Raw genomic sequence first — 16,852 nt, 5'->3', positions numbered from 1 at the left:
AGATAAGGATAGCTATACAGGGAGTTGATCACATTAATTTCCTGTGCATGTGTGTTACCTTCTAGGTTAATTCTGAAAAACTAGGTTTTTACTTGGAAAAGATTGAAATTGGGGCTGGCAGAGTGGCTCAAGTAGTAAGAGCACCTGCCTACCAAGTGTGAGGCCCTGAGTTCAAATCCCAGTTCTGCCAAAAAACAGAGAATTAAATTGGACCATTAGTTGTACCATAACAAACATCAACTCAAAATTGATAAGAGAGCTAAACTTAAGACCTGAACCCATAAAAATCCTAGAAGAAAACGTAAGGGTAAAGCTTCATATCAGCCTTGGTGATGATTTCTTTCTTGGTGATGAATACCACTCCACAAATTCAGGCCACAAAAGCAAAAAATAAATCGAAGAATACCTAAACAACTAAAAACTTCTCCCCAACAAAGGAAACAATCAACAAAATGAAAGTCAACATACAGACAGAGAAAAAAATTTCCAACCATATATGTGAGACTAATATCCAAAATTCATAAAAGACATATGTAACTCAATAGCAAGAAAACATATAAAGATAGGCAAAGAGCCTTAATACTTAGAAAGCAAGCAGGGAAATTATGTGAGACAAAGACAGATATTAATGATGACAACATACAGGCCCACACTGTCACAGAAGACCTGAGGATGGAGGGTGCTGGGGGTGGAGCAACTGCAATGTTGCAAGTTCCCAGCAGTACTTTCTGCTAGGCTAAAACTTGACAGGCTGATGTTTTTCATACTTGTTCTCACTGAGATTTTGGGAGATCATCAGAGCATTGTAACCTTCATATTTCATTGTGATCACTTATATTAGAAACATTCAGTATGCACAAATGAATAAAAGAAATAAATTTTTTTTAAAAAAGAACATTCATTCAAAGGATGATTGAGGGCTGAGAAAACAACAGAGAGGTCTTTTGTTTAAAGATCTAATGCTACACTTTTGTTCTTTTCAGGTCTTGATGTGGTATTTTTTATTTTGAAATAAGAAAGCAGGACTAAAACTACAGAACAACTAAGAGGGGTAAGAAATGAAGGACAAAAGATTCTCAGCCTTGCTGAATACATGTGTTGTAAATAAAAACAGTAACAAGAAAGCACAGTTGTCTCTCAGTTAAGAGAAAATAAAGATTAGCTAAACTCATTCTTGGGTGGGGTGGGGGTCACAGGAATTCTCATACATTGCTCAGTGTGAAGAAAAACTCGAGCAGTTATTCAGGAAAACAATTTGTCTCTATGAGTGAAAATTTCAAATGCTCAGAAATCTAGGGTTATATCTTAAATAAACAGCAGGTCACATTCACAAAGGAATATAACAATATAGTTCTATAAAATACTGAAAAGTATGAAATAGATACCAACATGAATAAACATTCCAAAATATTTCAAAACACACAAAAAAACCAAAGGGGAAAAAAAGTGTACAGATATTAAATGGATTAAAATACACATATACAAAGGCTGGGAATGTAGCTCAGTGATAAGAGTGCTTGTCTGGCATGTACAAGGCCCTGGGTTCAATCTCCAGCACCACCACCACTCTCCAAAAAAATCACAAAATTCATAGCCAGGCATGGTCGCACAGGCCTGGAATCCCAGCACTCAGGAGGCTAAGCCCCAAGAGTTCCAGACCAGCCTGAGTAATCCCATTTAAAAATTCTTTTAAGGTAACAAAGCTTATTTTCACAAACAAAAAGGAGGAAGGAAGGCAGGAAGGCAGGAAGGCAGGCTAGGGATGCAGAAGGGGTAGAGATATGGAGAGAAGTCAAGGACCTGAGAAAGAATATGGTATCCAAGTGGGTAGGAACAGTGCCAGTCTGAGTAGAAGGTAGAGACTGTCTCAGGACTTCACACATTAAGGAGTGTATGGAACCAGTAGGGATTAGCTATACAGCAAAGAATGGCAGAGTGCAGATGACGCTTTCTTAAGACCGGTATCAGAGTCTGATTCTCAATCCTCTATTAGCATCTAACACCAACACATTGTCAATTTGTTAGTATTTTAAGCATCACAAAACTGAATGCCTAGCTTCCAGTTACAATTAATATAAACTAATAAAAAAGAAAAAAATCTAATGCCTTTTATTTGTGTTATAGAATTCTGGCAATGTGATACTATTGGACAGGAATACTTAGTGATGCTAACAATGGTTATGAACACTGTCCGTGCCCCAGGCACTATGCTGGGCATTTTGAGTGTTTAATCCTCACAGTTTATTATACCTGTTTAAGGAATAAGAATAGGTGATTATCAGATAAGTGAATTGCCCAAGTTCTAAAAGACAGTAAATGGATGAGCTATTATTTGAATCTGACCTAGTTAATTCAAAAATTTGTACATTCATCTAAAATTCAGCACTAAAATAAGCCTAACATTTACCCAATGTGGTGCAAGCCTATAGGCCTAGCACCTTGGGAGGCTGAAGCAGGAGGAACACTTGAGCCCAGGAGTTCAAGACCAACCTCAGCAACACAGAAACCATTTATCAAAATAATAATAACAAAGAGAAGAATAGTAAGTCTGACATTTAAATAAGAATAGTAATATTTTCACCTAAAACCACTAAACCAAATAGCAGCACATAACATCTCATCTTTTTAGCTGTTTTTTCATTTTAATAACACATATTTTCTATAGAAAATGTATATTTGTTCCCAGCTACCAGGGTGTGTAACCTCATGAATAATAATAATAATAATAATAATAAATTATCATTCACTGATCATCATTTATATGCCAGGCCTTTAGCTCTATACATATTATCTCCTTACTCCTCTGCAGAGTCCCATATCCTTAGGCATTTTGCACTGGCAGAGACTTACCTACATAGTAATCATTGTGAGAAATGATGTACAAATCGTGTCCTTCCCTTCCTTCTTTAAATACTTGCTCATAGGATTTTGGTGGATTCACTACATCTCTAGCAGACAATTCTGATAGAAGAATCAATGAAGTCAGTTTTAGGACTTTTCTCATCTATTTATAATGTACTTGAGTTGACTAGAACAAATAACAAATGAGTAATGCTGATTGCATAAGCTACACAGACATTGTGGGAGATCATAAAAGACAAGACAAGACATAGTCACTTTGCTAGAGAGCTCTATTTGACCTCGCTCACTCCCTAGAATTCTGAATAATAAAAGTTCATTAACAGTTAACCATCTAGGTTGTCCCAAGCCATGTTCCAAGCTCAGTAAAATTCCCAATCCTATGACTTTTCTAGACAATTTTGATATTAGTTTATTCCCGACTCTTAAAATAATCTAAGCAAAACTGAACTACTAATTAGAGATACTGATGTCCTGTGGAGTATGCCAGGTACAATTTTTGGCAGCCATAGACTGCAGCACATACCCTGACTTTGTTTTGATCTGAACCTCCATCCTCAACATAGCCAGAGATACCAGGGAAAGCACTGGAATCAGGAAGAAATTATTTTTCCTACTGGATCCAAACCTAAATAAGATGTTTGTTTAACAGTTGCTTTCCCATGGCTGGTACTCCTCCATTTTACATACAATGAATTACTTGTTTTCATTGTTTTACCTAATAGTTTTAAAATATAACTCCATTTACTATTTCATTATTCCTTTTCAACCTAACAACACAGATTGGAAGTGCCCTTTCTTACTGGGCGCTGTGGCTCATACCTATAATGCCAGCAGGGAGGTGGAAAAGGAAAGGATAGTGGTTTTTGTCAGCTCCAGGCCAAAACAAAATTATTGAGAACACATCTCAACAAACAAGCCAGGTGTGGTAATACACACCTATAGCAGGATCAAAATTTCAGGCCAGCTCTGAGCAAAAAGCAGAACACCATATCTGAAAAATAATCTAAAGCAAAAAGGTAGGCATGGCTCAAGTGGAAGAGCCCTCACCTAGCAAGCAAAAGATCCTGAGTTCAAGCTCCAGTACTGCAAAAAACAAACAAAAATATATTTTCTTTCTTTTCACTTGTCTGCCAAGATTTGAGGTCTATAAACTAGTAGTTGAAGATATCAAAAGGCAGGGCTGGTGGTGTAACTCAGTGGTTGAGCACTTGCCTGGTAAACATGAGACCCTGGGTTTGATTCTCAACACCAAAAAGGAATACCAGAAGGCAGTCCCACTTAAATTTATCTTATAAATGAGTACTTCTTTTTGACACCTGCTAATACAGAGACACACGTTTCGAAGCATTGTTTCATATATATATATAACATATAGAGAGTACTTTCCATACTAAACGAACTAATCCTGGGCAAATTCAATGCAACTCTTTTTCGTTATTGTTGTTTTTATTGTTTGGTTGGTTGGGGTTTTGGGAACTTTTTTTTTTTGGTGGTACTGAGCTTTGAACTCAGGGCCTTGTGTTTGCCAGGCAATTGCTCAATCACTTGAGACATGACCTCAGCCCTGAAACTAATCATAGATGGCAGTATTGTATAATTACTATAATGCAGTTCACATAAGTAGGATTTTTAGTCCTATTGTAAAGAAAAAGATATTCTGTCCCTTCTAAAATACATTTTGCATGTTTCAAATTTTAACAGATTTTAACTTTAGATTGATTCAATAAGCACTCTTCAGAATGGATGTTGCTACCCTAAGGACAATAATCTAAAGGTCTTTTGATAAGAAAATTTTAAATAATTTTTTAAAAATTATTAAAAATAATTTTTTAAAAATTATTTAAAAATAATTTTAAAAAGACTCCCAGCATCATGACAGGAGACTTGGCCTTTAGAAAGAATGGCCTGTGGTCAAGTCTAATATAAGTTACTATCTGTTGAAAGATGTTGATCTATCCCATCTCAAAATCAGAGTGAAAGCTGACTACACATTCTGTCCTGTGTTTGGTTACTATGAGATGTGCATCATAAATTTGTAAGGATGGAGTGTGATATGAAGCATGTACCAAACATATTTGTTTCATGACTCACAAAGAGATGAGAATCATGAAAACATCAGAGGCACTAAAGGAAATAAAATGAATGCATGAATGTCCAGATGGATGCACAGCTGGCTCCAATGCCAACTTTTCTGAATCTTTTTCCTATTACTACACCATGTCTACTATGCTCACCATATCTCCACTTCAAAACCTCAGTTTTTACTGCTTTGGTACACAAAAACTCTAAGGACTTGGGTTCACAAAGTAACCTTCTTGCTATGATCCCACCTTTCATTCTTGGATAATTGGTTACACCATTACCAAAAACTACGCTGATGATATATTTATTCCAACTTTCCAAAAAGACTTATTTACTCCCTCCCACCCACTTCTCTCCCCACCTTTGTTCTTTAACTACCTCTAATGACTGCTGTCCCAAATGTCGTATTGATTATATCCAGTCCTTTAGGTAATCCTGGTGTTTGATCATGAGATTTTCCTAATGGTGCCCGTTGATTACTTAAATATACAGATTCTTTTTTATCTTCAACTTTCTGTTGAAATGTGGTAATAGGCTGTGGATTTATCAATGTGCTTACCTAAAGAAATCACATAATGCACAGATATATCAAAAAAAAAAGCATAAATCTGACAACTAAAGCCCTGATCAATAGCTAGGAGGAAATATGATTATGGAAAAATATTTCATCATCATTGGCTTTGCTCACCTTCAATTGAACAATCAGAATTGGTACTACGAAGCATGCCTAAAAAAGAACTTTCAGAGAAGTTAAAGTTCAATAGGCTTATGAAGGGAGCTCCCATATGACTTGACTTAAGTATTCAAGAAAATGGGAAACGATAAGCACAAGAATCAAGTAACTCTCACAAGTTCTCTTAAAACATGTGGGTCAGGTCTTCTGGATCTAGACTACCCATTCAATCAATAGCAGATAGCAACATAACTCCATCTCTCCTTAACAATGTCTGTATAAGCACTCTGTATTGCCTTCTCAGCAAGAGTCCAAGACTATCCTCTTTATTCTGTAACAAAGTCTGACAGCCTTTCTTTTCCTGGGACAAAATGGAATGTAACTTGCCTTTTATCATCTGAAAGAGGAATAAAGCGTTTGTGGTTTAAACCATTAATTTTCTTCACACTCTCTTGGCTACAGATTGGATTTTTTCATTGCCCAACATTAATGCTTTTAGAGGACAGATTGAGGAAAGGCTGGTAAAAATGTGGGTCGGGAAAGATTGGAACTGATTTCACTACTTCTTCATTGTTAAGTTTTCACCTTGGTACACTAATAATCTATAGGGGAAAAAGAAAAGAAGTTACCGGTACTGAAATTTTAGATTTTATTCCATGTATCAAACAAGGTGCAATTTGGGGATCATTTGCTCTGCCATAAAATACTCTTTCTGCTCCAAGAGATGGATATCTGAAGTTGAAATATTTTTTTGTCTCTGGTGGAGTAACCAGCTACAAAGAATGAAACAAGAAAACAGAACCAGTAAGTACAATTTTGTAAATATTTGAACTTCTCAAAATTGAACTTCTCTATAGCAACCAATGAATGCCCTTAATTTCATGAGTGCAGCCCCAAATATTTCCCCTAAAACTTGTTTACTTATGGAAATAAACTATTTTAAAAGTTATATTTAGAAAACAACCAGGAAGTATCCAAGTTAGAAATTACATCATTATTCCTAGTGAAATAAATTGAATCCCTAGTTGGTTTGAGGCAGGCTAAAATTAGGGAAAGTTCAATGCACAAAAAAAAATATTACAGCTCAGATTACCCATACTTTGGCTCAGGGACCACCCTCACCAGGCCGGGAACCGACCATGCCCACCCCACTCATTGATTATTGGATGGGAATCACCTGGTTCCTCCCTTCCCACTAGATTAGCGTAATTTTTTAAAGCACCTGAGAAAGAGAAGGAAGCTCTCTCGCTCTCTCTTGGCCAACATGCCCCCTCTTGTATTTCCCTTCCCTGACTTTAAAACTCCCTTTGCACCTATATGTCCTGCCATGGATTCTTCCATGAGGGACAAAGAATTTGGAACACAGACAGAACTGGCTCTGTTAACAGTTTCTGTAGAACTAAAAAATGTAACTTGGAAATTTCAGTTTCTTGGACAAAATCAATGGAAGAATTCATTACATAGTAAAGATTCCAAATTGACCACATTAAATTTATCCAGTTTGCATAAGGCATGTTGAGAGTTCATCTCCTAATGGTCAAGGTAAACACAGACACATAATGTCATAGTGAAAGGGCTCACCCTAGGAAGTCTTTCAGTCAAACAGGTTGCAACTCTGTGTCCAATCGGATGAACTTTTCCTGCCTAAGAGGAGAAAAATAATATTGATCATTGCCAGGGTAGAAGATGAGTATTTTAAAGAATGAAATTTATTTCAAATTTGGTTTGTGCTTCTGATGCTACAAAGTTACTTTTGACTACTGAAAAAAAAGGAAGAAAACATAGTAAATAATCTAAAGACAATTATAATATACAGATTAAATGTTACATATATATATATACTCTCTACATAATAGAGTATATATAAATACTCGAATATGTAATATAAAGTATAGAATATATACTCAAATATATAATATAATTTATTATAATATAATAAAATTATATGTAATATATAATAGTATATATATACTCAAATATATATTAGAATATATATTCTGATATACTCTAATATAAGTATACTTTCTTACAGGGCTAACACTGTCAGTGATTCATCCAATTGCAGAAACTCTGTGACAGGCTGAGAGATTCAACTTTCAGAAACAATCTTGACATAGTTCACAGATTAATTTTTCAGTGTTCTATATCATCAGTGAAATGGATGTATGGCTGCATTTAGTGAGGATCAAGAAAAAGCTTTTAGGGGCTGGAAGCGTGGTTCAAGCAGTAGAGTGTGGGGGTATATATCTAATATTATGTTTTTTTCTTTTTATGCAGGGTCTCCTTATATTCAATGACTGGCTCAAATCTTACTTGACTTCGTCCACTTAATTGTAATTTAGGTCTTATCTGTCCTTCCTTTGCCCATGAAAAAGATTATAATTGTTCACCCTAGAAATGCAATTCATATCTACTTCCCCTTTATCTTATTTTAAGGCAACTGATATTTTTGCAAGGTGAAAGTTTCTCTTTCAAAATTTAAGAGAAAATCATAGAGTGCTCTGGGCTGGGTGTGGTGGCACAAGCCTAGACACCCAGCAATTGGGAGACTGAAACAGGAGGGTAGTGAGCTCCAAGCCAGCCTGGGCTACATAGAAAGACACTGTCTCAATAAAAAGAAGAGGAAAAAGAGCATTCTGGATTTCCAAAGAGAGAGAAGTAGAAATACTGAGACTTGAGTGGAGTGGATGGGTGAGGGTTGGCAGGGGATAAATAGATTATGAACAGAGCAATGACTGGATGAGCATATAAATAGATAGATAATAGACAGAGACAGAGACAGAGAGAGATGAGTAGGTAAAAGATTTTGTATTATGTTAAGTGTTGAGTGCAAAATTCCTTTTAGTGGGAAGTGCCATCAGGGTTGGAGAGAGTATCTTGATAACATTGCTGGAAGCTTGCAAACATGGCCAGCCAGAAAGCTCAATCACTTTGCTAAAAACTAAAAGAAAGCAGAAAGGGTTTAAGAAGATGGCAAGTAAATTGAGAAGGTAGATGGAGGCCATGATATATCAGCAGGGTGAGAGGCCAAGGGGCAGAACTGGGAAACTGGCCAGTGACAAACAGTCTAATCTTAATGACAAATCTTAAGTAAATTCTTCTCACACAATTATATATATATATATGAAAATCAATAAACGTAATAAACCACAGAAGCAAAGACAAAAACCACTTGATCATCTCAATAGATGCAGAAAAGGCCTTTGATAAGATCCAACACCATTTCATGATAAAAGCTCTAAGAAAACTAGGAATAGAAGGAAAGTTCCTCAACATTATAAAAGCTATATATGACAAACCTACAGCCAGCATTATAGTTAACGGAAAAAAACTGAAACCATTCCCTCTAAAATCAGGAACCAGACAAGGATGCCCACCATCTCCACTCCTATTCAACATAGTACTGGAATTCCTAGCCAGAGCAATTAGGCAAGAAGAAGGAATAAAAGGAATACAAATAGGTAAAGAAACTGTCAAAATATCCCTATTTGCAGATGACATGATCCTATACCTTAAAGACCCAAAAAACTCTACTCAGAAGCTTCTAGACATCATCAATAGCTATAACAAGGTAGCAGGATATAAAATCAACATAGAAAAATCATTAGCATTTCTATACACTAACAATGAGCAAACTGAAAAGAAATGTATGAAAACAATTCCATTTACTATAGCCACAAAAAAAAAAATCAAATACCTAGGTATAAACCTAACAAAAGATGTGAGAGACCTCTACAAGGAAAACTATACACTTCTGAAGAAAGAGATTGTGGAAGACTATGGAAAGTGGAGAGATCTCCCATGCTCATGGATTGGTAGAATCAACAGAGTAAAAATGTCGATACTCCCAAAAGTAATCTACATGTTTAATGCAATTCCCATCAAAATTCCAATGACATTAATTAAAGAGATTGAAAAATCTACTGTGAAATGTATATGGAAACACAAGAGGCCACGAATAGCCAAGGCAATACTCAGTCAAAAGAACAATGCAGGAGGTATCACAATACCTGACTTCAAACTATATTACAAAGCAATAACAATAAAAACAGCATGGTACTGGCAAAAAACAGACATGAAGACCAGTGGAACAGAATAGAGGACCCAGATATGAAGCCACACAACTATAACCAACTTGTCTTTGACAAAGGAGCTAAAAATATACGATGGAGAAATAGCAGTCTCTTCAACAAAAACTGCTGGGAAAACTGGTTAGCAGTCTGCAAAAAACTGAAACTAGATCCATGTATATCACCCTATACCAATATTAACTCAAAATGGATCAAGGATCTTAATATCAGACCACAAACTCTAAAGTTGATACAGGAAAGAGTAGGAAATACTCTGGAGTTAGTAGGTATAGGTAAGAACTTTCTCAACGAAACCCCAGCAGCACAGCAACTAAGAGCATAGATAAATGGTACCTCATAAAGCTAAAAAGCTTCTGTTCCTCAAAAGAAATGGTCTCTAAACTGAAGAGAACACCCACAGAGTGGGAGAAAATATTTGCCAACTATGCATCAGACAAAGGACTGATAACCAGAATATATAGGGAACTTAAAAAACTAAATTCTCCCAAAATTAATGAACCAATAAAGAAATGGGCAAGTGAACTAAACAGCACTTTCTCAAAAGAAGAAATTCAAATGGCCAAAAAACACATGAAAAAATGCTCACCATCTCTAACATTAAAGGAAATGCAAATTAAAACCACACTAAGATTCCACCTCACCCCAGTTAGAATAGCCATCATCAGCAACACCACCAACAACAGGTGTTGGCGAGGATGCGGGGGAAAAAAGGAACCCTCTTACACTGTTGTTGGGAATGTAAACTAGTACAACCACTCTGGAAAAAAATTTGGAGGCTACTTAAAAAGCTAAACATTGATCTACCATTTGATCCAGCAATACCACTCTTGGGGATATACCCAAAGACTGTGACACAGATTACTCCAGAGGCACCTGCACACCCATGTTTATTGCGGCACTATTCACAATAGCCAAGTTATGGAAACAGTCAAGATGCCCCACCACTGACGAATGGATTAAGAAAATGTGGTATCTATACACAATGGAATTTTATGCAGCCATGAAGAAGAATGAAATGTTATCATTCGCTAGTAAATGGATGAACATCATTCTGAGTGAGGTTAGCCTGGCCCAAAAGACCAAAAATTGTATGTTCTCCCTTATATGTGGATGTTAGATCAAGGGCAAACACAACAATGGGATTGGACTTTGAGCACATGATAAAAGTGAGAGCACACAAGGGAGGGGTAAGGATAGGTAAGACACCTAAAAAACTAGATAGCATTTGTTGCCCTTAACGCAGAGAAACTAAAGCAGATACCTTAAAAGCAACTGAGGCCAATAGGAAAAGGGGACCAGGAACTAGAGAAAAGGTTAGATCAAAAAGAATTAACCTAGAAGGTAACACACACACACACACACAGGAAATCAATGTGAGTCAACTCCCTGTATAGCTGTCCTTATCTCAACCAGCAAAAACCCTTGTTCCTTCCTGTTATTGCTTATACTCTCTCTACAACAAAATTAGAAATAAGGGCAAAATAGTTTCTGCCGGGTATTGAGGTGGTGAGGGGGAGAGGGAGGGGGCAGAGTGGGTGGTAAGGGAGGGGGTGGGGGCAGGGGGGAGAAATGACCCAAGCCTTGTATGCACATATGAATAATAAAAGAATAAATAAATAAATAAATAAATAAAAGAAAGAAAGAAGGGATGCCAGGCAAGTTGGTGTCTCATTATCTATGTCAAAACACTAGGCTTGGGCTGGAAGTATGGCTTAACTGGTAAAGCATCTGCATACCCTGAGTGAAAGGCCCTGAATTCAAACTGTAGTCCTGGAAAAAAATAAGGCTCACCAGGTATGGGGGTACATGCCTGTAAACCCAGCACTTGGGAAGAAGAAGCAGGAGGATCTTAAGTTTGAGGCCAGCCTGGACTACTCTACCACAAAAAACTACCACCTCAAAAAATATTAGATACTACAAAAATTTTAGTAGCTTTGTGCTTATTGCAGGACTCGAAGATTCTTGGGAATTGTTTATAGGACAATCAGGTTTTTAGACCACCTTTATTTCGGGAGGATCTCTAATAGCAATTTTTCTTCCTCCAGGCTATTAAGATTTCCCAGAGAATAGTAGTAATGATAATAACAGTTGGCACTTCTAAGGCACATATCATGAGGACACTGTGCTAAGCATTTCAGATGTAGTAACTATTTAATGCTAATCAGCTCTCTAAGTTTGGTACTATTAACATCGCCATCTCCTCTGTAAGCAAATTGAGGCTTAGGGAGGCTGAGTAACAGGGCTGCAGGACTTACATGTTGGCAGATATTTAACTCAAGCAGGCAGACTTCCAAATCTCTATTCTTTTTTTTCAGTACTGGAGTTTGAGCTCAGGGCCTCAGGCTTACTAGGCAGGTGCACTGCTACTTAAGCCACTCCACCAGCCCCAAATCTTTTCTTATTCACAATTCTCTACTGTCTATGAACTGCCTGTTGGCTGAAGCACTGGCTTGACTCCCGGCTGCTGGTCCGAGGGAAAGGAAACTGGAAGGAGCCACATTACAGAAACTGCACTTTTACTTACTAATAACCCCCTTCCCACCCCTGCTGCCTTACTTTGGGCATGATGTCTCTAATTCCATACATATTTGAGGAAATAGATCCGTAGTTTTGGTGGAAGGGATTGGGAGCTGGTGTGACAGAGAGAGGGCACTGAGGATTCACTGCCCTGAATATGAGCTGTCAGTCCTTCTATTTTCAGACTCACGCTTTCCTACACCTTCTTCCAAGTTTGGAACTTCTCACGGCTTGCTCCAGACAAACTGGATAATTTCTGATGGCAATTACACCTGATTCCTTCAAATTGCATTTTCCCAGCCAGGCGTAGTGATCAACACCTGCAATCCTAGCTTCTTGGGAGGCAGAGGTAGGAGAATCACAAGTTGGAGCCCAGCTTGAGCAAAGGTAGTGAGACCCTCTCTCAAAAACCAAAAATTAGAAGGGATGGGGGTGTAGCTTATTCATGAAGTCCTTGGTGTAGGCCCTGGTACCGGAAAATAAATTCCTTTTTTCCTGCTCTGCAGGTTCAGCCACCATGTTCCAATCCTCCTGTTTCCTAAGGTATATTGAAAAGTTTCATCTATCATTGTCTCCTTTTCCTTTTTTTTTTTTCCTCGTGGCTTATTCTCTTTTTTAAAAAATCTACTGCTGGGCGTGGTGGTATACCCCTGGAATCCCAGCATTTAGGAGACTGAGGCAGGAGGTTCATGAGTTCAAGGCCAGTCTGGATTATATAGCAAGATCTTGTCTCAAAAAAAAAAAAATATAGAAATCAAGATAGGATTTGCCTAGTGAGCATGAGGCTCTGGGATAAAGCTCTAGCACTTCAAACAAAACACTTATCAAAATTTTAATTCTCAAAATTGTACTCTCCTCTTTCCATGGTATTGGCATTTGAATACAGGCCCTTACACTTGCTAGGAAGGTGCTCTACCACTTGAGCCACTCTCTCAGCCCTTTTTGCTTTATTTTTCAGGTAGGGTCTCATGCTTCTTGTGTAGGCCAGCCTGGGACCTCAATCCTCTGACCTATGCCTCCCTCATAGCTAGGACTACAGCCAGCTTATTTGTTGGGATGGGGGGGGGGGTCTTGCTAACTTTTTGCCTGGGCTGGCCTCAAACTTCAATCCTCCTGATCTCCACCTCAGGGTAGTTGGAATTATAGCAGTAAACCACCACACCTGGCATTCTTTCTCCTCTTCATATTTCTGTTAATTTCAGTCCATCATTACTTTGGAATGGCCTTGTAATTTTCTCCCATTCCAGCCCATCATTATTACTGACATCAATATCATCTTTCTAGGGCTGGGAATGTAGTTCAGTAGTAGAATGCTTACCTGGCATGTGTGAAAACCTGGTTGATTCACAATACCACACATAAAAAAAGAGCCCTTTAAAAAGAAAAAAGTTTTGTCTCCAAGGACTATAGGTGTGGCTCAAGCTATAGAGTGTCTGCTTTGCAAGCATAAAACCCTGAGTTCAAATCCCAGTCCCACCAAAAAGAAAAATGAAAGACATAAGATTCAGTATGAATCCAGGTGTGATGATGCAGGCCTCTAATTCCAGCACTAGGGAGGGTGAGGCAGGAGAATCAAAAGCTCACAGCCAACCTGAGCTATACTGCAAATTCAAGGCCATCCTGGACTATGAATGAGATTCTGTCACCCACACTTCCTCCACTCACACACACACACACACACACACACACACACACACACAAGATTCAGTGGCTCAAGTGGTAGAATGCCTGCCTAGCAAACCCCAGTACTGCCAAAAAAAAAAAAAAAAGATTCAAGTTGGAGATGTAGCTTAGTGATAGAGCCTTTGCTGAGCATCCACAAGCCCTGGATTCAATCCCCAGTACTGGAAAAAAAAAAAAAAAAGGATTCAGTGTTGATCCTGTATCTATTACTGCCTGAATTCTACATCTTTAGGTCTCTTCTTCATCTCTCAACAGTATGCTGCCTAAACAGAATTATTTATCTCTCCCAAACACAAGTGACTGTGGTCACGCTCCCTGTCTTTCTTTGCCCAAAATGCTTTATTTTTTCCTGCAGTTCTGGAAATGGAACTCAGGAAATGCTTGTATACTAAGCAGGGAATCACCTACCACTGAGTTACATCCCCAGCTGGATACCTTTCAGTGTTAGCTCAAATACAACTTCTTCAGTTAAGCTTTTCTCATCTCCTCTTGTAAAACCTTTCTTCTGAGATTTGTGCATTAAAGAGTGCATTTCTCCTGAGTTCAATCCCCAATACCACCCCCCAAAAAGATGTTTTTTTAAAAGAGTGCATTCCTATGAAGGAAGAGTCATACTTGCTTTCTATTCCTTAGACACCTGTATAATAATCATTTAGTTACTTTCTCCAACACCAGCGTGAGCCAAAACCTAAAGAGCAGAGACCACATACTTTTCACTTTATATTGCCCTGTACCCAGCCTACAAGTCTTTCCTGGAAGAACAAATAACTCCAAGAGTAAATATATTGATATTAGAGAACAAGATGTATCTCAACATGTGAGAGGGTTGAGAAAACAAATATTGGGGAAAGCAACAAAAGTCACAGAGAAATGAAGAAATCAGGAAAGACCGATTGTGTGCAAAGAACACGATGCTGTCACTAGGAAGGGAGGCAGAGAACCAGGGGATATCAGACAAAGTAACATCTGGAAAGATTCCAGGGGGCTAGAATCCCAATGAAATCCTTGTGATTGGATTAAGAAACCCAAACATGTCTCATCACCTTATCATCTCGATAAAGACATGGCTATAGATAGCACTTCAAGAAAGTACTATGAGGGAACAAAGAAAACTTACACTTGGGCAGCAAGGCATCCGATCAAAAAACTTCCCAGAGTATATGGGTCTGATGGAATCTGGAGGTTCTATTCCTGGTTCAGTGTTTTCAGCCTCCTTTTTCTCTTCAGGTGGTTGGAAAAACTGGTACTGGGGAGGTTCTATCACCAAGCCCATCTGGAGATCTGTATCCTTCTTTTCATCTGGCTCCTCCACTTGGGGCAGCCCAGTGTCAACCGCCACAAGGCAGTTCATCTTTGTGCTGGGTTTCACCACAACACAGGTAGGCTCTGTTTCCACTTCCTTTCTTGGTTCCAAACCTAAAACAGATTGCTTTTCCACTAAAGCCTCTATCCTTTCAGAACCACTAGCCATAGGCCCCCTCCTGCTCCCTACAGCCTGTGGACTTGTATGCGCCATGCCCAAGGAAGGCTGTATTTCCCTTCCATGGGGACACCCTGGCAGAAGACACTCATTTTCTAACCCTACCCTTCCTGGTAACCTACCCAGAGATTGTGTTCCCGGGGAGTCTGCGACCCTGTTGATACCTAAATTACTCTTCTCCCTGGGTGTCCTGGAAATAGTCTGTCTTTCTAATTCCATTTCTAGCCCTGGAAATTTTGTTTCTGGGGATGCCATCCTCTCACAACATTTATTACTAACCACAGAGCTCTCCCTCCACTTGCAATCTTTTTTTCCTAATCCCATTCTTAGTCCCAGCTCCGTGGGAGATTTTGTTCCCATAAGGGTCCTCCTGTCTCCTAAGTCATCTTTTCCTCTATGGGTGAGTCTGACTTCCATGCTTAGAGATTTCCCCTCAGACTTCCTCATTCCTGCAAGGGCACTCATCTCTAAGGGGACAGCTATCCCTGGCTCCAGGGAAGTTTTCAATCCCTTGGGGGACCCCACTCTCGGGAAAGAACACATCCCCACTAAGAATCCCTGCCCACCGCTTCCTGCCTGCTACCTAACACATCTAGTGGAGCTGACTAGGGAAAAGGACCCGGAGTCTGTTTACACGGTTACCTGGGAAACAGACTTGGCGAGGGGCGGGGCTTGCCCGGCACTTACTGCTCCGGCGGGTCACCGCCCATCTCTCATTCTCTGTCTTTTAATCTTTCCCTCCTCCCCTGTCTTTGTCTCGCCCTGGCTTTCTTTCCCTTTCCTTTGGTCATTTGGTTTCTTTCCTTTTTTTTTTTTTTTTTTTTTTAAACTAGATTTGAAGGGCAAGAAAACCTGAGTGATAGAGCAAAAGTTCTCTTTGGGTTCCCAAGCAATGCAGTCCTATTAAGCTGTTTTAGCCGTAGGACTATCCCTGTTTATGGACCTCTTCATGGGAACAAGTAACTTTTGGTTGTGACGACTTCTTTTATGTTCTTCCTTGCCCTCACACTGCAAGTAGTTATTTTAGCGCTAAAAAACTACTTTTTTGTTGGTTGTTCTGACAACCAACAAAGGCCCTCACGTATGCCAGGCAAGCGCTCTACCACTGACTTAAATCCCCAGCACTAAAGAACTACTGTAGCAGTGGTGAAGCACACCCATAAATCCAGCACTCCGGAGGCTGAGGCAGGAGGATGGGGAGTTGGAGGCCAGCCTGGACTACATAGTCAGACACTGTCTCTAAAGTGAATGGGAGATACTATTTCACATTTGTAAAAAGAACTTACTGTAACTTTCTAGTTCATTAATATGCTCTTCTCCCCCTAAGCTCCTTATATGACTTGATAGTGTGTAGTCCCGAATGTTTATAGGGAGGGGTGGTGGGGTCATTGAATCCATGCATTCTACAGCGTTGTGTCAGTGCTGGCAATGTAACGGAATATTAACCAGTCCCTACTCATGGAG

General features: G+C 38.9%; 1 protein-coding gene across 1 annotated transcript in view; it reads right to left on the bottom strand.

Annotated features, from left to right (window-relative positions):
- Efhb (EF-hand domain family member B) overlaps positions 1 to 15,970 on the bottom strand; it is a 42,181-nt gene extending 26,211 nt beyond the window's left edge. Inside the window, exons 1-5 of the mRNA XM_074042835.1 lie at positions 15,026 to 15,970; positions 7,199 to 7,261; positions 6,247 to 6,390; positions 5,323 to 5,503; positions 2,851 to 2,961 (exon numbers count right to left, since the gene is read on the bottom strand). Of these exons, the coding sequence (XP_073898936.1) occupies positions 2,851 to 2,961; positions 5,323 to 5,503; positions 6,247 to 6,390; positions 7,199 to 7,261; positions 15,026 to 15,931 (1,405 nt within the window). The 5' untranslated portion in view covers positions 15,932 to 15,970. The remainder of the gene's footprint in view (positions 1 to 2,850; positions 2,962 to 5,322; positions 5,504 to 6,246; positions 6,391 to 7,198; positions 7,262 to 15,025) is intronic.
- Between the last annotated feature and the right edge of the window lie 882 nt (positions 15,971 to 16,852).

The sequence above is a fragment of the Castor canadensis genome, chromosome 10, assembly GCF_047511655.1.
Source record: "Castor canadensis chromosome 10, mCasCan1.hap1v2, whole genome shotgun sequence".
In the NCBI taxonomy this organism is placed as follows: domain Eukaryota; kingdom Metazoa; phylum Chordata; class Mammalia; order Rodentia; family Castoridae; genus Castor; species Castor canadensis.
Note: the sequence above shows the minus strand (reverse complement) of the source record. Positions and strands in the feature narration are given on the sequence as shown.